We start from the raw sequence: 23,159 nt of genomic DNA, 5'->3' as shown, positions 1-23,159 counted from the left end.
CATCACCACTTAGCACCTGCTCAACAAAACCTCCTCATTTGCTCTCACCATTAAGGTGATCATTAAAAACAAGAAAACAAATACAACAAATAGACACAAAAAGAAGGGTAAGCTAATGTGCCAAAATTTAGAATCTAACACATTCATTATGTACAATTTTATCGACTATGCTTGTTAAACATATCACATATTCATACGTCCATACAAACAGTTGACACTAATTCAATTATCCGGATACATGCCTTTGACATAGGGCTTCAATGCAAGCATGCAATTGTATTGGTATTTATACTATGTGGAGTCATGAACAAAGGGGTTATCACCTACCACCTACAAGATTAGTCTACTTCGCGCCTAAAACCCAAATCAGTGTCTATAGACTAGGACATCCTGCCACTCTCACCAGATAACTCATTCCACTCTATTTGAGCAATGAATAGTTGTTAGAGTTCAAGATACCTTCCTTTTTACCCCCTGTGTCAACGCATACATTAAACTTTACCGTATCACAAAATTTCTCCTTGAAATTTTCATCACTACATACTTGATTCATACATATAGTCATAATATAATTCATAAGGCATCACAAATTCACATTAAACATACTTAGCATCCATGGTAAACCACTTCAGAAAATCACAGAACAATACATTGGTGTTCAGACTGACACTCAGCACAAAAGCTCTCGCACTTTTGCTTGCTCTGCGAGACAATCTCGTCGCTCAGCGAAAAAGTAAAAAAATAGCTCCCAACCTGGCACTCAATGGTACCCTATCACCGCTTAGCGCCATACCATTTGCACTTTTGGTCGCCCAGCGGCACAAACTTGGCGCTTAACGGTCTAGAGCTAAAATGCTCCTAGCCCCACATTAGGGTTGCTCGGCACCATACCATAAGATGGAAACTTCAACACTCTGAATTGGTGAACCAGAGACCTGTTCAAATGACCAAATTGGTATTCGTGACTCAATACATGGTTTTAAAATAGGTTTAGGTGTCGAATTGAATACCAATTTATTCAAGTGGCCAAATTCTCAATTCCTCAACTCAACACCAACTTCAACCAAAACAAGCACACATCCAACAACAACCACAACAGCAACTCCACATACCAAATTATCAATTTCAAACTACATTAAACATGCATCACATTTTAACAAAGCATCAACAATATCAAAAAGTGGTAGTTAGCTTCTCTTACCTTTAAAGGACCAAATTGCTCTACAAGTGCTAAAACAACTCCACAAGCTCAAGGAACTCTATTTGTTCCTACAAATCACAGAATCATGATCATGGCATACTGTTAGTACCATTGATCAATAGAGAGTCTTATAAAAGACTCAAATGACACATGCAACTGAACAATGCTCACACATGCAAGGGAAAAACTCAATAACTGAGAAAAAGAATAGACATAACTTATTCTTTTGTAAAAATTGATCAGACTGACTTGAAGGTGTCGTTGTGATCACTTAGGCACTCTCTGATCTTCAAACAGATGAACTAGAAATGAGAAGGCTTAGAGAAATGGTAAAGAGCTCTTAGGGAACAATTTTTAGAAAGATAGTATGTTTTAGATAATGAAACTCATTAACTGAAATTCTATTTATATGCTTGAACTTTTAATATTAAAATTAAATTAGTCTCATTATTTAGAACACAGTCACTTCTAATACATTATTTTCTCGCCTCTTAGAATCAACATCTCTTTATTTATCAATATTATACTTCATATAAAATATTTTATAATCTTTGTTAACGTATCCAAAAATGTATTATATACCAAATCTGTTAATACTAAACTTTAAGAAAAACTGTCATATTTCTGTATCCGTATTAAATCAAGATTAATATCTGATGCATGAAGAGGGAGTATGTAGAGATGTAAAATCATTCATGATTCTTTACTTGATACCTTAACCTTTTAAAGAGAGTTTGGTTAAGGTTTTGATGTCTTGAATAATGCCAGACATATCTTGCCATCGATGGTCGCCAGTTTATCTTCACTTTTTTTCTGCCAAGGTGGAACATTTATATATGCATGTGAATGCAGTGTATCCAGGTTCAGTTTTACAGTGGATAGAGTAATTTATCTTTTGTTGACTGCAGTTACCATATAATGAGGATTTTTCCTTGGCAGACGTTTTTGGAGTTCTTGAAAGAAATAGGTAAAATGCAAGGGACCTCTTGTTTATTTTTCCTGCTCATCAAAAAAAAGTGACCAAATTTGAGCAAAATATCATTTACAGGAATACATTCGGGATTGCGGAGTACAGCATCAGCCAGTCAACTCTAGAGACAATATTTAATCATTTTGCAGCTAATCCATGAGGTGCCCTCATTTTACAATCCCTTTCATAAAATGTTGTTTGTTGGTTATAACGTGCTAAATGTATCAAAATGATGATACTCCTGCTTGGATTAAACATAGAGTCCTTGGATGTATATTGTACAGTCAATGATTATAGTGCCACTGAATCGTAAATAGATTTCTAGTACTAAGTCCCTTCATCAATCTAACTGTTTGGTAGGGGCTGATCCATCTTGGGATTATCCTCAATTAATATTTTTCCGTTCTAACACCCAATGATGGAGAATACGGAGTTCGTTATTGTTCGCTGGTATGCACTCCGCACCGCAGCCATCTACTAGCTACCAGCGTACTCAAAAAATGGGCTCCAATCATGAATATACTTATTATTTCTCAGGCAATAGCATTTTACCCTTTGTAATTTTTTTCCGGACATCATTTTTATCCATATTAGTGTACAGAACGTAATTTTGATTGTTAGTTCAAGTTCTGGATTTTAATTTTTGGAATGCAATATATTTTGAAAACTAAATTCTGGAAATCTATGTAAATTAAAATTTCAGGCTACATTTTAGCACTTTTTTTGAAGACCTTGTAGAGCAAGGTGTTCTTCTTAAAGTTGGTCAACGTTAATTTTGATGAAGATGCGGTGAGTATAAATTTAAGAGCTCGTCCTTCTATGGACTAACCAAGCTCTTTCTTCTAGTACGTTCATGATTTCTTCTTATATATACATTTATATTAAAAATTGTCACTTTTTCCTCTTTGTTTTATAACTAATTACTCAATTTATTATATTTATAAAATTGTATAATCTTAAATATATTTTTAAATTGTATAGTTATAAATGTATTTTCAGAATGTACATTTTGGATTGGCAGCATTTTTCACTGTTGTGCTATGCACCAAGAACTAGATTCTCTTAATCACTTTTGCCTACAAGAAATATTCATCCAATTTGATTTTTGATAGTCTTGAGGGTCATGTTCCGTTTTGGTTTGTCTTGTATTTGATCCACAAAAAGCATGTCGGACATAAAAATTGTGAGTTCATTTTTTTAGTTTGTTCTGTATAACATTTGGTCTCTTGATTGGTAGATTGGTTTATGATTCGCATAAAAATTTTAAGAAGTTTATTTTTATTTAATTAAATTAGCATAAATGATAATTTATATAAGTCTATTTTTTAAAATAAGTCATATTAATAATTTTATAATTTATAAATATAAATTTATTGAAAATAGAAATGGTATTGAAGTAGAATGAATCATGGAAAGAAATGAGAATGACTAATCTACTTTTGAATGTGCAAAAGAACAAATTATTTAGAAAAAATATATATTTGTGTTATGTTAGAATTGCTAGATTTTAAAAATTTAAGTAATGCAGGTTAAAATCGGGCTAGTTGGTTAAATTACTCAACTTGTTGTCATAACACATTGCGTTCTTCCATATTTGAGAATGCCTAAGGTTTGCAAATTTATTTTTAATGAATAATTTATTAAATTTTGTATGGACGTATGAATAATTTATTAAATTTTGTAATAACTCTGTTATAAATGTCTTTCTTTACACACGGAATCCAAAATATTAGTGGAAAGAATTGAATTCAGAGTCTGTTTTCCTTATTTAGAAAAAGGTTGAACTTGTGCAAAATGAGGTGAGATTGACCAAGATGTGTCATTTATTGTTGAAAAGATGTGACTTTCCTAAGGTGACAATTATCATGTCCTTCAAATTCTTGTTTTTTCCATTTATATTTAACACAAGATGTCTCATTGTTCATATTCATCTTGTGTGATGACATTTGAAGAACTTGTTAGAAAGAAAAATGTTTGAATCTTTCATCCGCTCATCCCAAGTCATAGGCTCGTTCTCTTTTGTCTGTTTGTGCGATGTGTAGCAGAAGATGTCATCGTCATATGGACGATTAGACGCATCATCTTTAATGTGTTATGCAACAATTCTCTATTATCAATCATTTTTTCATATTGAAAAAATAATTTTTTATTTCATTAGTACTTGAATATAATTAATGCATCATTTACACATTCTAAACTTTTAATAATTCAAATTTTACGAAATTTATATTAATTATCAGTTAGATATCAATTATGCATAAATAATGATTGAAAAGCTTTAACTGGTATGATAAACATCTTACAAAAGGTTTAGGTGTTAGACCATCAGCCTTAACAGTCTTATGGATCTTTTAAAAACGTTCCCAACATACTGGAGTGATATTTGCATTTTTGTTTCTGACCAAAAATAAACAAGCTAGATGTATTTGTAATTTGAATGAAAAATAATAGCAAAATTATTTTACATAACAGTCTCTTAAAATATTCTGATGCAAGATTGAGGAATTTCTATTAATGGTATTAGTCTTTGCTTTATCATGTCAATTCTTGTTTCTCCATTTTTGTTATAAATTATTGTCCGATTGCAACATGGATCACCCAACATCATATTGTATTTTATACATAGCATTTGAGAAGCTTTTTAGAGAGTTCGTGTGTTGATATAATTTCTATGTCGTCTGTACGAAACTAATTGTATTTTCGTTACGTAATAAATATATTCAACTTTGTTGGCATAATTCACAGAATAAAAGTTAGTAATAGACTTAACATCATTATTGGTCTCAATTTTTGTCAACTTTGTTTGAAATGGTTATCATTTTTTTAGAATATTCAATGTAGTTTTTTATATCGTAATTTATGTTTAATTTTGGTCTTTTTGGTAAATTACATTTAAATAGTTAACGACACAGTGTCAAAGTAAACAATTAGTAAATGATGTAATCTATTTAATCTGACGTGGTTGTCTCCTTTCATCTTCATCCTGACTATTTCATCATCTTGCATCTTCAACCTTAAGCATAACACTTGTATTTATGATTTTAATTTTTTAATGGGTGACGGGGGACATTTTACAAATAGAGGTGGTTATGGATATCACGATGGCGGCCGGGAGTCATTAAATATCAGAAAATAAGTTTCAAAAAACATAAATCCAGCTCATTATGCAATAAAGTGTCCATGCTCAATTAGATATTTAGTCATTAATGATTTAATCGTCGTTTTCCAAAAAAACTAAATTGAACATAAATTATGATATAAGGAATTACATTGAACATTCTAAAAAATGAAGACAATTTCGAACAAAGTTGATAAAAATTTGGACCAACAATGGTATTAAGCTTTAGTAATAATATGATTGTTCGAAAAAGGTCTTCAAATCACATATTCATAACATTTGAGTTCGCCTCTTCCCCTCTACAAGTCTCCCAATCATCTTGAAATGTGTGTGCCCATTAGTGTTAATACTCCTAATTGTTGATTAGGGTCATAAACATGTGATTTTTTTAGTCATTACTTCATTTTGAGTTTATATCACGAATTTCTATGAAATTAATTGCCTAGTTAGGCTATTTACTGACATCTTTAATAAGACCTTACATCTAACTTCTTAAAATCATGTCATCGATATCAATATGTAGTATTGCAAAACATTTACTTGATTTTATTGTTTAGTTAGTGAATATGCATTTAACTTACATTAAAAAAAATTAAATATTACCAACAATTAAAATTTGTTGATAATTAACTGTTAGTTAACTAAATTTTGGATTAATTTTTAATGAATAAAATTTTTTCGATAAAATGATCGTTAATAAATTTTATTAACGAAAACTTTAAACTTTTCATTAATTACAAACAATCAATTTTTTGTTGCCAAATTTGTGTTATTGAAGGATATTGTACCATTAGTATTTATCGAGAGATATTTAAGTTGGTAAACTTGGTGTTGATGAGTCTTAATTTACCGACAAATATCATCGATGATTATTGAAAAATTATTTCGTCAATAAATTGATGGCTGACTCTATGTTATATTAGCGATGGAATAATCTACCAATAAATGTAATGCATATTTCCTGACTAGTGAGCTATATTCCTTACACCTAAAACAATAAAAACCAACCAATATAAACAAACATGTAATGGTAATGAGTTATATTCTCTATACCGATACAGACTTGTCAATAATTTTACCTAAATAGAAACATACAATATTTGCCAACATTTAAACATCCTTACATATATGTTTCAATTTTCTACAATATTATATCACATAATCCAAATAGAGTAGAATATAAGTTACTAAACTAAAAATATATATGTTGATAGACAATGTTTCTACATATTAAAAAGTACTTAATAAAATATTGTTTATAAGTATGTAAATAAATTCCTAACATTCTACATAATTATAAGAATTATTGTTTTTTCACTAAAGATTTTGTTCTTACTACTAATACGGTTAAACAAGTTAGGTTAGGTGGACTAGACTAGGGTGTTGTTGGGACAGTGTTAAGCTGGGCTGATGTTGTTTAAGATGAGTATGGGTAGCAGGAGATAGGAATTCCTAACTAGATTTTGATTGAAAGCGACAATTCAAATTCTCATCAGGGTCATTAGGTGCTTGTAGTAGCTTCTCGAGATAAGAACATTCCTCAACACTGCAAGTGGAAGAAGATGGTTGGTACTTGAGGCTATATCTTCTACCTATGTAATTTGTATCAAGTTGTCTTGCCTCCATAGTTTTTTTTTTAATTCTTTTCCGCTGACAACCTCAACCTAACAAGTTATCATATTTTCCACCGACAAATGACAAATCACGTTGGATGTAGTCCACAAGTTTCGCTTTTTGTCAATGTCTTAAATGTTAGTGTGATTCGTTGTTTGTCATGCCAGAAAATAGTTAACGTTATTGGACAAGGAGGTCATGCATTCCTTAAGTATGGGAACCTAATGGGATCAACATTTGAGATAGAGAAGAAAATAAAAATCGTGTTATAATTAATCTAGGACCAAAAATATAATTAAGCCTTTTTATATTGAATCTCAAATGAAAAACAAAATTCATTCTATAAAGTAACAACATCATCTAAGCATTATACTAAATAATAAATTAAAACAATAAAATTATAAAAATTCAAATAACAAAATAATCCAAACAATATACAAACATTATCATATACATTTTCTAAACGAATTTAAAAATAAGAGGAAAGGAAACAAATTAGGAAGGTGGTTAAAAAATGGACGAGGATGCCAAAATGAAATGATTGGGGAATCAAAGAGTGTCGGGAAACCGCAAAACAAAATAGAGAAAACACCAACTACGGTGGTGACGAGGGCATCAAACGTAACGAAGGAGAAACCCACGAAGATGAGATAATATTAGAAAATTTGACAATAAATATGGAACTTACCAACTCAGAATATTCGACGATAAACACGAAAATGTTAGCATTATTTTAAATATAAAATAAATATTATAGCATTTTCAGTTCCTATTTTTAAGGAACATAAAGTGGTCCATTAAGCCATTTTTTTTATGCTTTTAACTGCATAGAGGTTATAGAGCAGTTATTAATTTTTAAACGTAAAGCCCATTTATTTTGAAACCTGTGATGGCCAGACTTTATATAAGGGAATGGGTTACTCTCAGTTTTGATCACTAAGCCTACTCCTCTATTCAGAAAAACACACCATCGAGTTTGAGTGAGTCAAGGTTTAGAAAACAAAGCTGTCTTGTGTTTAGATTTACAAAATTGCAATGGCAGGAGGTACGCACATTATTCTTTCATTTTTTCTTCCGCTGTTTTTGATCTGAATGTGTTACTGTGATGTTAATATAACATGTTTAGGTCAATTTCATACTCTGCTATTTTATCATTTGGTATCAGAGCTATTTTTCCTCTGCCTTGTTTGGTTCACTCCTTTGCGTATTGTGTTTTTAATTTTATTAATTGTTTTGAAACTGGAGAAAGAAGAAATTTTCTGTGAAATTTTCTGTGAAATTTTGATGCTAAAACCCTCACATATTATTGGGTTCATGCTTGTTGGAACCATACTGGAGGTTGAAGATGATTGAAACGACATTTGTTTTTGCGTTTCATTTTGGGCATCTTTCAGAAAAATATATTCAGTTTTTATTTTTCTTCTTTATCTGTTGTACACATACGTGATGAAGGTACGCTGCTTGCTTCTGGTATGTACGCTTCTGGTTTTATCTCCTTTGCTTTGTTTTCATTCTGCACATAAATATATAATGTTTTCTGTTATGCGTATAATATATAATATATATAATATATATAATATATATAATATATATACCAGTGGTATGCGTGGATATTACTGTAATGCGTGGAATATTTACTAATATTTTATATTAGTATAATAAAGTTTGAATATTAATTATATTTATAATATAATTCTTATATTTAGATTAAATATAAGACCTAAAGATAATTTAATGTTTAGTGATAAATATAATTTTTTAATAATTAGAGAGTAGCCACAGCATCTTTAATTAATTAAATTATATTATAAAGATCACATTATTGAAACATTAATTGTAATTAATTATATATAATGTGATGAAATATACCCACAGGATTTTCCTTACATTTGTATGATTAATTAGGATAAAATGTTTATTATAATTCTTAAATTTCCCACAGGAATTAGGAATGTGATATAATTTAATAGTTTTATCATTAGGTTAAATGAGTCTAATTGAGTAAGACTTTAGCCCACAGGCAAGTTTTATGTTAATAGACTTATTGGTAAAGACATGTTTTACATTGGTAAACATGACATTTATTTTAGTCTCAAATTATATAATAAGCATGTAACTTTGAATTTGCAGTTTCTCAATCTGTGAATTTTTCTGATATCAAGTGTGGTATTCCCGAATTGAAAGGAGATAATTATAAGATTTGGAAGGAGAGAGTTCTTCTTCATTTAGGCTGGATGGACATAGATTATGCTATTAGAAAACCTGAACCACCGGGTATTACTGAGACTAGCAATTCAGATGCCATTGAACTTTATGAAAAATGGGAGAGGTCAAATCGTCTCTCCGTAACGTTCATAAAAACCAATATTTCCGCTGGAATCCGGGGTTCGGTTGATCAGTATGAGAATGTCAAGGATTTACTGAAGGCTATTGATGAGCAGTTTACGACATCTGACAAATCTCTTGCCAGTACTCTTATAATGCAGTTTTCATCCTTAAAGCTCACTGGAATTAGAGGAGTGCGTGATCATATCATGCGCATAAGGGACATTGTGGCTCAACTGAAAGCTTTGGAAGTTACCATGTCTGATTCTTTCCTAGTGCACTATATTTTGTGCACTTTGCCTCACCATTATGCTCCCTTTAAAATCTCTTACAACACACATAAGGACAAATGGTCTATTAATGAATTATTGACTATGTGTGTTCAAGAAGAAGAAAGGCTATTGATGGAAGAAGGGGAGAAGGTGAACTTGACTACTTCATTTAAGAATAAGAAGAACCAAGTTAATAAGAAGGAAAAGATTCCTGCTCAGCCAGTTATTAAGAAGGAGTCCAGATGTTTCTTTTGTAAAAAGAAGGGACACATGAAGAAGGAATGTCAAAAGTTTAAGGATTGGCTTGAAAAGAAAGGTAACTTGTTTGCTTTTGTCTGTTATGAATCTAATTTGACTAGTTTTAATCATAACACATGGTGGATTGATTCTGGTTCTACAATCCATGTTTCTAATACCTTGCAGGGTATGGAAAACCTAAGGAAACCGATGGGAAGTGAACAATGCATCTATTCAGGAAGCAAGATGAGTTCACATGTTGAAGCCATTGGGACGTGCAATTTAGTTTTAAGCAGTGGATTTGTTTTATGTTTAGAAAAGACCTTTTATGTTCCCAGTTTTAGTAAGAACTTGATTTCTATTTCACAACTTGCACCTTTGGGTTTTTCATTTAATTTTACGGATTCTGGTTTTACTTTATTGAATAAATCCAAGGTTATTGGCTTTGGGGAATTATGCGATGGTCTTTACTTTATTAAATTGCAAAACAATGCTGCCTATAGTTCTATGCATGTTTCCGCTGGGTTAAAAAGATGTGTTATGAATGAGGATTCTTCTGTTTTATGGCACCGAAGATTGGGACATATCTCCATTGAGAGAATTAAGCGATTAGTAAATGAAGGAGTACTTAGTACTTTGGATTTTACTGATTTTGAGACTTGCGTGGATTGCATTAAGGGTAAGCAAACTAACAAGTCCAAAAGAGGTGCTAAGAGGAGTTCAAATTTACTAGAAATTATTCATACAGATATTTGTTGTCCGGATATGGATGCAAGTAGTCCGAAATACTTTATCACCTTTATAGATGATTACTCACGATACATGTATCTGTATTTACTTCGTTCTAAGGATGAAGCCTTAGATGCCTTTAAAGTTTTTAAGGTTGAAGTAGAATTGCAATGCGGAAAGAAAATTAAGATTGTGAGATCAGATAGAGGTGGAGAGTACTACGGTAGATACACGGAGAATGGACAAGCACCTGGTCCGTTTGCTAGATTTCTTCAAGAACATGGGATTGTTGCCCAATATACCATGCCTGGCTCTCCAGATCAGAATGGTGTAGCAGAAAGAAGAAATCGAACCTTGATGGATATGGTGAGAAGTATGAGAAGTAATTCAAAACTTCCTCAGTTCTTGTGGACTGAAGCACTTAAGACGGTTGTGTATATAGTAAATCGGGTCCCAACTAAGGCTGTTTTAAAAACACCTTTTGAGTTATTCAAAGGTTGGAAACCTAGTTTGCGACATGTACGCGTTTGGGGATGTCCGTCTGAAGTAAGAATTTATAATCCACAAGAGAAGAAACTAGACCCAAGGACTATTAGTGGGTATTTCATTGGATATGCTGAAAAGTCCAAAGGGTATAGATTCTATTGTCCAAACCATAACACTAGGATTGTGGAATCAAGAAATGCAAAGTTTCTTGAAAATGACTTGATTAGTGGGAGTGATTTAAATCAAGACGTTGATCTTGAAAAAGATCACTATGAAGCTCAAACCTCTCAATCAAATGAAAGATTGGTAGTCATTCACGCTCCTTCAGTTCAAAAGCGTATTGAACAACCAATAATTGATGTTCCACAAATTGCTGAAAATGATAATATAGATCAAGTTGTTAACGAGGAGCAACAAGTAAATGTTGAACAACCAGTTGAACAACAAGCTTCTCATCAAGATGTTGACACAACATTAAGAAGATCTACTAGAATCAGAAGACCAACAGTTTCTAGTGATTATGAAGTGTATTTACAAGAATCGGATTACAACATTGGAGCCGAAAATGATCCTGAAACGTTTTCACAAGCCATGAGTTCTAAAGAATCAAACCTATGGTATGATGCCATGAAAGACGAGATGGATTCTATGGCATCCAACAAAGTCTGGGATCTCGTTCAGTTGCCTGATGGTGTAAAATCCATTGGATGTAGATGGGTCTTTAAAACCAAGAAAGACTCACAAGGCAACATTGAGAGACATAAGGCAAGACTTGTTGCCAAAGGATTCACTCAAAGAGAAGGAATTGACTACAGAGAGACTTTTTCTCCTGTATCTAAGAAAGATTCCTTCCGAGTAATTATGGCATTAGTAGCTCATTTTGATTTTGAGTTACATCAAATGGATGTGAAAACAGCATTCCTTAATGGTGATCTAGAGGAAGAGGTTTACATGAAACAACCTGAAGGATTCTTTTCTAAAGACAGTGAACACTTGGTATGTAAGCTTAATAAATCCATCTATGGATTAAAACAAGCCTCCCGCCAATGGTATTTAAAATTTCATGATGTTATCACTTCATTCGGTTTTGAAGAAAACATCATGGATCAATGTATATACCAAAAGGTCAGTGGGAGTAAGATTTGTTTCCTTGTTTTATATGTGGATGACATTTTGCTTGCAACCAACGACAAGGGTATGCTATATGAAGTGAAACAATTTCTCTCAAATAACTTTGACATGAAGGATATGGGAGAGGCATCTTATGTCATCGGCATTAAGATTCATAGGGAAAGATCTCGAGGCATTTTGGGTTTGTCTCAAGAGACCTATATCAACAAAGTTTTAGAGAGGTTTAATATGAAGAATTGTTCACCAAGTGTAGCTCCCATTGTAAAGGGTGACAAACTTGAATTAAGTCAATGTCCGAAAAATGATCTTGAGCGGGAACAGATGAAAAATATTCCATATGCTTCAGCTGTCGGAAGTCTTATGTATGCTCAAGTTTGTACTAGACCTGACATTGCATTTGTAGTTGGAGTTTTAGGAAGATATCAGAGTAATCCAGGTGTTGACCACTGGAAAGCTGCAAAGAAAGTAATGAGATATCTTCAAGGAACAAAAGATTTCATGCTCATGTATAGACGAACTGCTAATTTAGAAGTGATTGGCTACTCCGATTCAGACTATGCTGGCTGCGTTGATTCACGAAAATCAACGTCTGGTTACATTTTTATGTTAGCTGATGGAGCAGTATCTTGGAGTAGCAAAAAGCAGACCTTGACTGCTACTTCTACTATGGAAGCTGAATTCGTTTCTTGTTTTGAGGCTTCTTCACATGGTGTATGGTTGAAGAGTTTTATATCTGGGCTTAGAGTTGTGGACTCAATTGCTAGGCCATTGAAGTTGTACTGTGATAACTCTGCTGCTGTTTTCATGGCTAAGAATAATAAAAGTGGAAGTCGAAGTAAGCACATCGACATTAAATATCTGGCCATAAGAGAACGTGTTAAAGAAAAGAAAGTGGTTATTGAGCACGTTAGCACTGAGTTGATGATTGCTGATTGTCAATACCAAATTTCGTCCGGATCGTTTTTGGCTTTACTATAATCTATTATTTATTTCTTTGTATCTTTATTTTTGTTCTCGTTTTTGTCTTGTATTTATTTATTGTTACTTGTTTATTTGTTTGTTATTATTATTTATTATTATTTGTTTTTTTTGTTTTTATTTATTATTATCGTCATTTTTGTTTTATCTATTTTTATATGTTATCTTATTTTTCTTCATATATATGTATATATATTTTTCTTACGTTATTTTTATTTTAAAATTTTACTATTTAGTTATTGCTTTTATTTTTATTCTATTTTCATTTTAGTATTAAGTAAAGGAAAAATATAAGAAAAAGATTTGAAAAAGAAAAGGGAGGTTGGCTGGAACGTGGGGAACAGAAAAGCAAGAAACCGTTTTCTGCAGAGTGGCGGGGGTGGCAGAAGCGTTTTGGTTTTTACGTACGAAATCAGTACGGGATTCGGACACAGAGAATTGGCACAAAAAACACTCAGAGAGAGCAGAGAGACCAGGGGAGCTTTTCACAGCAAAGAGAGGAGGGTCTTGGTGAGGAACGGATCACTGGAACAGAGACAATGAAGAGGAATATAGAAGCTAGAAAGAAAGAAATAAAAGAGTGGCAAAACAGAGGGAAGAAGTAGCACGAGCATCAACTGTAGCTACTACACGACGCATCTTCTCCTTCATAATCCCATTGTTGTCTTCCTGCCATTATCACATAAGTGGTTTCCTTTTCTTTTGTTCCATCCAAACCTACAAGGGGAAAACGTAAAAGGTAAGTCCTCATCCTTCAAGCTTCAAGCTTCGCTGGTCACTAGCGTAAATGTTACAATCTTGGGATCATAGTATTGTTATTGGCTTGCATTTGATTTGATGATGCTTGGTTTGGTTTGTCTGATGGTGTTTGAATTAAACATGAAATTATATTGAGAGGTTACTTCGCCTGTTACGTCTGGTCTGGTTCTGTTACCCTTGTTTTCTTGTTTTCCATTCATCCATCACCAACGTAGATTCTTTGGCCAGCTTCGAACCCACCATTTCCCCATCACGTAGAACTCCATCACTAACACCACTCCAACACCATAGACATGGCTTTGCTGTATCCCATCACCTGAAAACCAGAAAACCAGAGAATCAATTGCAGCAACCACATTCAGATAATAAGTCTATTTGCCTCCATTCACTCGTGGGATACCCCTTTCACCATCCAGATTCACCCACGGCCATGTTTTGGCACTCACGGCTACTACCAACACCCTTCCAATCACCTTTTCCTTCCACTCCCAATTCTCACATCCTATTCGCTTTCCAGTACGAATCCAGTTCTCAGCTTCATTCATCATTTTCTCATAATCTAATCAACACACAAAAAAATCCAGTATCCATTCACTTGCATCCAGGAAAACACGTAAATAATAGTGTAAGCAGGAGCACCAAGATAGGAAAACAAAGAATGAATAAACCAAATGCCAAATCAATCAGTAGATAAAAAGGAGAAACGATGAAGATTAGGGGAAGAAGAGAGGGAAAGGTGGTGTTGCAGGGACGGTTAGCAGTCGAGAGAATCCTCGAACGGAGAGGGAGGAAAGTGACGGAGGTAGCGCCGGTGAGGAAGCGCGCTCCGGTTAGAGGCGACGGTGGCCGGCTCTGGCAGAGGCGGCGGCAGGAGGTGCCCAGCGTGGAAAAGCCTCAACCCTAGGCTAGTGTGGGAGAAGCGAGGGAGTGAAAGCAGTGGCGCCGCGGTCGTCAGTTGGGCTGGTGGCGCGAGTTGTCACCGGCGAGGCCAAGGCGTGTGCTGGTTGAGGCGATGGTGGCCGGCGCTGGTGTAGGCGGCGGCGAGCCCGCGAAGAGAGTAAGAGACCTTGGGTCTCTGGAGAGTGTGTGAGTCGTGGGAGTGAGCTTGCGGGAGAGTGTTTGAATCTGAGTGGGTGAGGAATGGAAGGGAAGGTGCCAAACCCCTAGGAGATTCTAGGTTAGAAATCACCCGGGTGGGCCAAGCCCATAAATAACGCACGTTAAGCCTTTTTAGAACGTTCGTCCCCTACCTCCTCAACGAACGTCTGTCCGTCCACTTCTTGGACGGACCATTTGGTGACCAACTCCCAACCGAACGCTCGCCAAAAACGAACGCTCGCGAACGCTCGTCATTCAACGACAACAACGAACGCTCGGTCCAACGAGCGCTCGTCATTCAACTCCTGACCGAACGCTCGAGCGCTCGTCATTCAGCCCTTTCCCAACGAACGTTCGTCCCCAACGAACGCTCGTCCCAGCGAGCGCTCGTCATTCAACGCCAACAACGAACGCTCGTCCCAGCGAGCGCTCGTCATTCAACGTCCCCAACGAACGCTCGTCCCAGCGAGCGCTCGTCATTCAACGCCAACAACGAACGCTCGTCCCAGCGAGCGCTCGTCATTCAACTCCAAACCGAACGCTCGTCCTTAACGAGCGCTCGTCATTCAACCCTTTCCCAAACGAACGTTCGTCCCCAACGAACGCTCGTCCCAACGAGCGCTCGTCATTCAAATCCAAACCGAACGCTCGTCCCCAATGCTCGTTCCTCCTCCTCATTCTCAACAAACGTTCGTTAATCCCCGAAACGAACGCTCGTTATTTCACTTCGTTCCCAAAGTCCGTTTATGATCCACCCAACGCTCGTTATTTTTATTCGTTTGTTTTTCTTATTTCATTTTATTCTATTTCATTTATTTTGTCTATCTTATTTCATTTGTTTTATTTATTTCTTTTATTTTTATTTTATTTATTATTTTATTTTCTTCTATCTACTCATTCTACATATTTACTTATCCTAAAATATATATTTAATAATGCAATATTTACAATTTAAATAAAGTAATTTATCAAAATACGTTTTAAGGGTTTAGGCACATGTGTGATCGCACGCATCGTCCTTGTGCTGAAAACCTTTTCTCTTTCTTAAATTGAAATTACAAAAAATATGTTTTAAAGGTTTAGGCACATGTGTGATCGCACGCATCGTCCTTGTGCTGAAAACCTTTTCTCTTTCTTAAATTGAAATTACAAAAAATATGTTTTAAAGGTTTAGGCACATGTGTGATCGCACGCATCGTCCTTGTGCTGAAAACCTTTTCTCTTTCTTAATTGAATTTACAAAAAATATGTTTTAAAGGTTTAGGCACATGTGTGATCGCACGCATCGTCCTTGTGCTGAAAACCTTTTCTCTTTCTTAATTGAAATTACAAAAAATATGTTTTAAAGGTTTAGGCACATGTGTGATCGCACGCATCGTCCTTGTGCTGAAAACCTTTTCTCTTTCTTAATTGAAATTACAAAAAATATGTTTTAAAGGTTTATGCACATGTGTGATCGCACGCATCGTCCTTGTGCTAACAACCTTTTCTCTTTCTTAAACAAAATACAAAAAAAGGTATAAAATCTTCAAAAAAACCGAAAACATCAACAATTTTAAACAACAAATAGTCTTGCTACCCAGAACTACGTGATCCTTGATTCTCCATCAAAAATGGAGATACGTAGGAGCAAGGCTAGCCCTTGTCAGGTTCACTTTCCCAAAAATCCAAATTTATCCATAATCATTTTCCGAACAAAATTTTCTAAACAATTTTCTCAAACAAATCTCTCAAACATTTTCAAAAAGAACTACGTAACCCTGATTTCTCATTCCGAATGAGAATACGTAGGAGCGAGGTCAATCCTCGTCGGGCCCAAAAAACTAAAAATATATTTTGTTTCTTTAAAATTTTATTTTAGGGGATAGAAACATTTTGAAAACCACATCACATTCGCGCATTTAGTTAAAGGTACTGCCTTAGGGCAGGCGTTGTGGGGTGCTAACACCTTCCCCACGCGTAACCGACTCCCGAACCCAGAATCTGGTTTTCGTGGACCGTGCTTTATCGTTTTATGGTTTTTCCGTAGTTTCCCATAATAAACTATGGTGGCGACTCCAAAATCTCTTTTCCAAAACCGTTTCTTTTTTTGGATCGTCGTCCCGTCGCGATTCCGGTTGCGACACTGATCCTTTAACTAAAGGCATGCCACCAAAGAATTTTAAGGATCATGTAACGCGAATGGGACTTGGTTCCATGACGTGACAATCATTGTAAGTACTTTCATTTTGATAAAACTCTTATTCAGTTTGATGTTTTTCTCATATGTTTTTGTGCACATTTATTTTGAGAAGATATCATTTAGTTTTGATCTAGCATAAACATATGGTTTATGCATTAAGTTGAGAGCTAATGTTGAGAGAAATATATATTGTGGTACATGGAAGATAACACTCACTATCAGAGGACCTATCGCCATGACTCGTATATATTCTGTCACTTGTTGTGGTTAATAATTGGATAAATGGACCAAGTGGGAGAATGTTAGCATTATTTTAAATATAAAATAAATATTATAGCATTTTCAGTTCCTATTTTTAAGGAACATAAAGTGGTCCATTAAGCCATTTTTTTTATGCTTTTAACTGCATAGAGGTTATAGAGCAGTTATTAATTTTTAAACGTAAAGCCCATTTATTTTGAAACCTGTGATGGCCAGACTTTATATAAGGGAATGGGTTACTCTCAGTTTTGATCACTAAGCCTACTCCTCTATTCAGAAAAACACACCATCGAGTTTGAGTGAGTCAAGGTTTAGAAAACAAAGCTGTCTTGTGTTTAGATTTACAAAATTGCAATGGCAGGAGGTACGCACATTATTCTTTCATTTTTTCTTCCGCTGTTTTTGATCTGAATGTGTTACTGTGATGTTAATATAACATGTTTAGGTCAATTTCATACTCTGCTATTTTATCAGAAAATTCATCAATAATGTTAGATTTTCAACATATTTTCGATGGGTTCAATTATTGATGGATATTGAATGTCAATATTTACCAACGGATAATAATCGTTGATAATTATCGGCAATCAGTATCCACTTATAATGACAGGACTTAATGCGGTATATTATCGATGAAATAATCATTGATAAGTGGATTATCAAATGGAATATGACACGAAAATTCGTCGATGATGTTAGATTTTCGATATATTTTTAATGGGTTCAATTATTTGTTAATATTTATCAACAAATAATAATTGTCGATAATTATTTACAATCAATATCCATCAGTAATAACATAACCTAATACGGTAAATTATCGATGAAATAATCGTTGATAATTGGTTAACATATTTAAGTGCAACAGGAACACAGTAAAACGAAAATGAAAAAGTATAGGAGAAAGCAAATGGAGTCAGTGACATGAAGTAACAATGAATTTGATGGGGAGGTAAAGTGAAAAAGAAGACCCTATCCAATGCACTTTTTTTTTTGTTTATTCTCTAATTAATGGCCTCCTGAGCCTATTTTAGTTGTCATCTTCCTAATTCACATTACATAATTACAGCATATGCTTGAGGGTGTCTTCGTTTGTATTCTCAAACACTCTTTCCAAGAATCCTAGCTAACTAATAAAATTTATGATTATTCCTTTCAGTATATCATCTATTCTGAAACACTTTTAAGCTTCTACATATATATATATATAGCAGATCTATTTGCATGACTGAGACAGCATAATGCTTGCGCTTTCACTCATCTCAGCTCTATTCCTCTTAATCTCCCTCCCTCCTTCAACCTCTAACCTCACTCCAAACAGCATTGGCCTTTCATCTTCTTCCTTCTCTTGTGCATGTGATGAATATTTGGCCACCAAATCAACCAGCTCTTTGCACTTTCTTTTCATGCTCGTTAGCTCAGAGTTCAACACTCCATTCTCTTTCTTAAGCCTCTTGTTTTCATCCACCAGAGTACTGTACCCACAAGAAGATGAAGTTGATGATGACCTTTGATCTTCATCAGAATCATGAGCTGTCACTTGATTTCCTCCATTTCCTTGTTGCTTGTTACTCCAAGCTTTTCTTCTCTGAATCTCATTTAGCTGTTCTCTTTCACCTTTCTTGAACCTCTCATTGAAAAACTCCCATCTACTTGTTGCAACTTTACGAAAACCCTAAACATCATCAAATGCTTTTTTAGTTCTGCTGCCAACTTTTGATAGCAAAATATGCAATTAACATGAACCAAAATCCAAATCAGACATGTACAGAACAAGCTATATATAATAATTTATGCACCAACAACACAAGTAGGTCTAAATACATACATCATTTCATCATTCTTTAGGTAAACCTTATAACTTGCCAACTCATCTTTTGGTAAAAAATTAAGAAATGAAGTTACGAATATTTATCTTTTTTAAAATACTTTATCATATTTCTATTGTTTTTGTTATTTTAAGGCATAGAAAAAATGTTACTAAGTCATGCACGGCTTCACGCCCACTAAAGTTGAATTTTGTTAGTGCTTGTCTTCAAAGTTTGATAAGTAGGTATGATGAGCTCTGACCAGACACATCAAATCAATATATATGTATAGCGTAAATAGGGTAAGAATTCAAAACAAACAAACATAGTAGTATGATCAAAGTCATCACATTCATATCAGTATTATTGTACTGTTTAATGTTCGTGTTCGTGTTCGTGTTCATTCAATGATTTTGTTTTTTTTGGCACAAAAGTTGAAGAATGGAATACAAAAATTTTCCACTATGAAAGGACAAAGATAAAATATCTTCCTTCCTAATAAATGAAGAATAGTATAAACGAATTAAAGTCTAAGCCAGGTCAAACAAATATCGGTAACCAGTTCCATCAATGCAAGAAAACTTTTTCTTTTCCTTTCTAATAAAACTTAATATCCAAAAAATTTCCTTTTATTTCCTTGTTATTGACGAAATTTTAATTGAGGATTCAATCCATTTAAAGCAACAACATAGACATGTTTAAAAGTGAGAAAATTGAGCTATATTTACCATAAAATTAACCTATAAAATTTTCATAAATATAAATGTTCGTGTCCTCACTTCACTCTTGCTTCATATAAAGGGGAAGATATTTAACACTTTTTATTATAAAGCTAACTATTTTTCTTTCTCACTGGAAATTTCCGTTCACCCCTTCATGTCCAATTTGAAAATGGAGTCTATAATATATATATTTAAGACATTATACGTAACTTAATTAAAGTCAAGCTGTCAAAATAGTAAAACTAAACCACCAAATAAATTGTGTCGTAAATTTTTCTGGTTTTGCAAAATCTTCTCAAACCATCAAAACTTACAATATGACATCAAACAAACAAAAAACACAAATCATGTAACTACTAGAATTATATGCTAGATATAGAGTGAGTTAATTCATGGTGTTACGTACATAAGTATTTAGTTGGCGCACAAAGCTGGAGAAGTTGCTGTGCTTGAAGAATGTCGGGAGGAGATCACGAGCAAACTCCGCCGGCTGCCACACCACGAACGCCGTCCCGTCGACATTCCACGAGACAACGTTGTCGGTAGCCGGATCCTCGACAAGCATGTAGGTCTTGAGCAAAAACGGCGGTGGAGTACACTTTCTTCCTCCTTCCAACAACAACCCTTTATTATTTGTTATTTTCATTTTGGTGGTTCTATCTAAAAAGAAAGAATGGTAAGTTTTTGGTTTTGAAGAGAAGGAAAAGATCAATAAGGATGATAAGAAGAGAAGAGAAGAAGGGCAGTTAAGAACTCCCAACCCCAACAATAGAAGCCCAACACGACTCCACAGTTCATGAGAATTGCAAGACCTTAATTGATTTTCCTTGTTTCTCTCCTTAGCTATAGCAACCTCTCTCACAATGAATAAATAGTTGAAACGTAAGAACTAAGCCTACCCTATTTATTTATACATATATATTATACATGGCATGCACATTCTTTTACCATAAAGTTAAAAATAATGCACACCCAATAATATAAATACATATGTTTTATTAAATGTGATAAAGCAACTTGACTAAGATGATTAAAGAAATGAGAGAAACAGCACCCCATTATAAAAGGCGTTGTTAAAATTTTGAATGGAAGATTGGAGAAGATGAACTTTGCACGTGGGAGTGTTTGGTGGGATTGTCTCAATGTACCATTTTTTTCTACCATAAATAATGTTAGTTTAAGTCATTTAGGTGTGATGATACTTTCTTAATTTCTCCATTGTTTATTATTTTTTTTGTTTATATTCTTTCGTGCAAATTCCTCCATCACTGGCAGTTGGATACTTGAGTTTGATTTCTTCATCAAAAGTGATGAAATGGTTCGATGGTTTTCCATGAAAGGAAGCGACTTCCTTTGACTTTCTGTGCAATTTCATAACCTTTTTTTTCTTCCATTCAAATGCGATGCTTCTCTGTTCTATAAAGTTAACCGCGTCCACAACAAAATTATATTGACTATGACGTGCCACGATATTAAATTCGAATATGGTCACTTTTTTCTTAGTTAAATATGAATTTGATTTTTTTTTAATTATTATAGTATTGTTTTTGTGTTCTTTAATTTCACTTTTAAGGTATATTAATCGATATTAACTAATTTTGATACTTTGAAATATATTAAAAATTATTTTAATATTTTAATATATTTTGAAAACTGAAGAGGTAAACATTATTGAAAAAAACAAGTTGAAAATATATTTGATATGTAAAAAACTTCCAAGGCAGGAAATTCTTCTTTTCATTCTTTCTGTCACTTTCCCTTCATCACTTTAAATATGATAGATGAATGTGAACTCACAAAATTGCATTGTTTAAGGTTGTGTTTTACTAGTCTAGTCACATACGGAACTATTAAATAAAATGGATGGGATTTTAAAATTAATTACTTTGGATACGACTTTGAAATTAGCTATTATCTTTATCCTATATAACAATTGTAATATATATTATCTTTAAAAGAGTCGTTTTCGGCATATTTGAACTAAATGCTTATTTTAATTACGAAAAATAAGGGACCGCCGAGTGTATATTTTGGTGTTTCGGAAAAAGGTTTCTTGAAAAGTTAATATTATTCTCAAAAAAACTAATTCAAAGTTTCAAACACTCAAATATTTATTTTTATTCACCCAAAGGCTCGTAAAATTTAAAAGTTTACATATGTTACATAAATCTTAACATTTTCAAATTTCAATTATCATGTATCATTTTAAAAATACTCTCTATATAGAAAAAACAAACAAACAAACAATATTTCAATATACAAAATAATTTTATATTATTTAAAAGTCAAAATCAATAAATATTTAAATATTTTTCTTTTTTAACCTTTTAAAATATTTTTTAGTAATAAAGTTGTAATAATACTAGTTTCAAAAACAAATAATATCTCAGATATAATAATTAATCTTAATCATATTATCTTAGTGAACTTCAGAACATTTATATTGTCTTTTGAGAGTAAACACTCCCTTACTACATACAAGAGATTACACCAAATATACAACTAAATATTAGATAAACTAAAAACCATACTAAAATCAGAAAATTAATATATGATTTAATATTTACATTTTTTGGCAATTAATTAGTTAATGTTTTTTCTCAATTCAATTTTTACTTAATTTATTTCTGATATTTCTTGTTAAAGAAATTTAATGTAATCGTATTAAAAAACAAAGGACAATAATAGAAGTTCAATTCCATTTTTAAAACGATGTCGTTTCCGTCTTTTGGAACATGTAGAAGTTGCTAGCCTTGCACAAGATAGAAGTTGTTAGCGTGAGTAGGGACTATATTGAATATTTTTGAAAAATATATAAATTAGTTAAATTGAAAAATAAATTAAGAATTATATATGTTTTTAATATTTCAACTATAAGCAAATTTGAAATTGATTTCTACTAAAAGCTTTAATTTTATTTAATTTCCTAATTTTAGGAAACAATCATTTTAGTTTCTCTCAGTCTCACCATCATTAAATTTGATCTTACCTGACAAAGGAAATTTCAAATATGAAGTATTTACACATTCCTGGACACATATCCATATGTCAATTTTTAATTTGTTTAAGTGAAATAATTGTATTTTTTAAAATGTCCATTTTGACCCTCTCGGTTTTTCCATGTCTTCCAACAAGCCCTCCTTCTTCCAACACACAGGAACACTTTGATCAATGTGCTTGCTTCCATCCCCTGCATTTTCTCTTCACTTTTTATTTTCGTTTTTTAGAAGAAGAAGCACATTCAGCTTTTTTTTCTATCTCAAAACCA

General features: G+C 33.3%; 3 protein-coding genes across 5 annotated transcripts in view; 2 read left to right on the top strand and 1 right to left on the bottom strand.

The window, feature by feature from the left end:
• Window positions 1–2,878, top strand: part of ABCA1 (ATP-binding cassette A1) — a 62,159-nt gene extending 59,281 nt beyond the window's left edge. For 2 of the 3 annotated variants that reach the window (XM_088116215.1, XM_088116214.1), the window contains 2 exons: window positions 2,110–2,168; window positions 2,250–2,878. In XM_088116215.1, coding sequence (XP_087972341.1) covers window positions 2,110–2,168; window positions 2,250–2,331 — 141 coding nt within the window. In that variant the 3' untranslated portion in view covers window positions 2,332–2,878. The remainder of the gene's footprint in view (window positions 1–2,109; window positions 2,169–2,249) is intronic. The other variant, XM_088116216.1, reaches the window with a different exon arrangement.
• A 4,839-nt stretch (window positions 2,879–7,717) lies between these two features.
• Window positions 7,718–10,193, top strand: LOC148197937 (uncharacterized). The gene is made up of 3 exons (XM_088091735.1): window positions 7,718–7,948; window positions 9,034–9,816; window positions 9,924–10,193. The coding sequence occupies exons 1-3, from the start codon at window positions 7,939–7,941 to the stop codon at window positions 9,956–9,958; spliced, it is 828 nt and encodes a 275-aa protein (XP_087947861.1). The 5' UTR covers window positions 7,718–7,938; the 3' UTR covers window positions 9,959–10,193.
• Window positions 10,194–18,281: 8,088 nt separating this feature from the next.
• LOC124822792 (heat stress transcription factor B-3-like) lies at window positions 18,282–20,691 on the bottom strand. The gene is made up of 2 exons (XM_047294858.2): window positions 20,298–20,691; window positions 18,282–19,036 (listed from the first exon to the last, which is right to left on the bottom strand). Exons 1-2 carry the CDS (start codon window positions 20,535–20,537, stop codon window positions 18,578–18,580), a joined length of 699 nt encoding a protein of 232 aa, XP_047150814.2. The 5' UTR covers window positions 20,538–20,691; the 3' UTR covers window positions 18,282–18,577.
• Between the last annotated feature and the right edge of the window lie 2,468 nt (window positions 20,692–23,159).

Source organism: Vigna umbellata, chromosome 5 (genome assembly GCF_029865625.1).
Source record: "Vigna umbellata cultivar VRB3 chromosome 5, Vumbellata_1.0, whole genome shotgun sequence".
In the NCBI taxonomy this organism is placed as follows: Eukaryota; Viridiplantae; Streptophyta; class Magnoliopsida; order Fabales; family Fabaceae; genus Vigna; species Vigna umbellata.
This window is presented reverse-complemented; position numbering and strand designations above follow the sequence as displayed.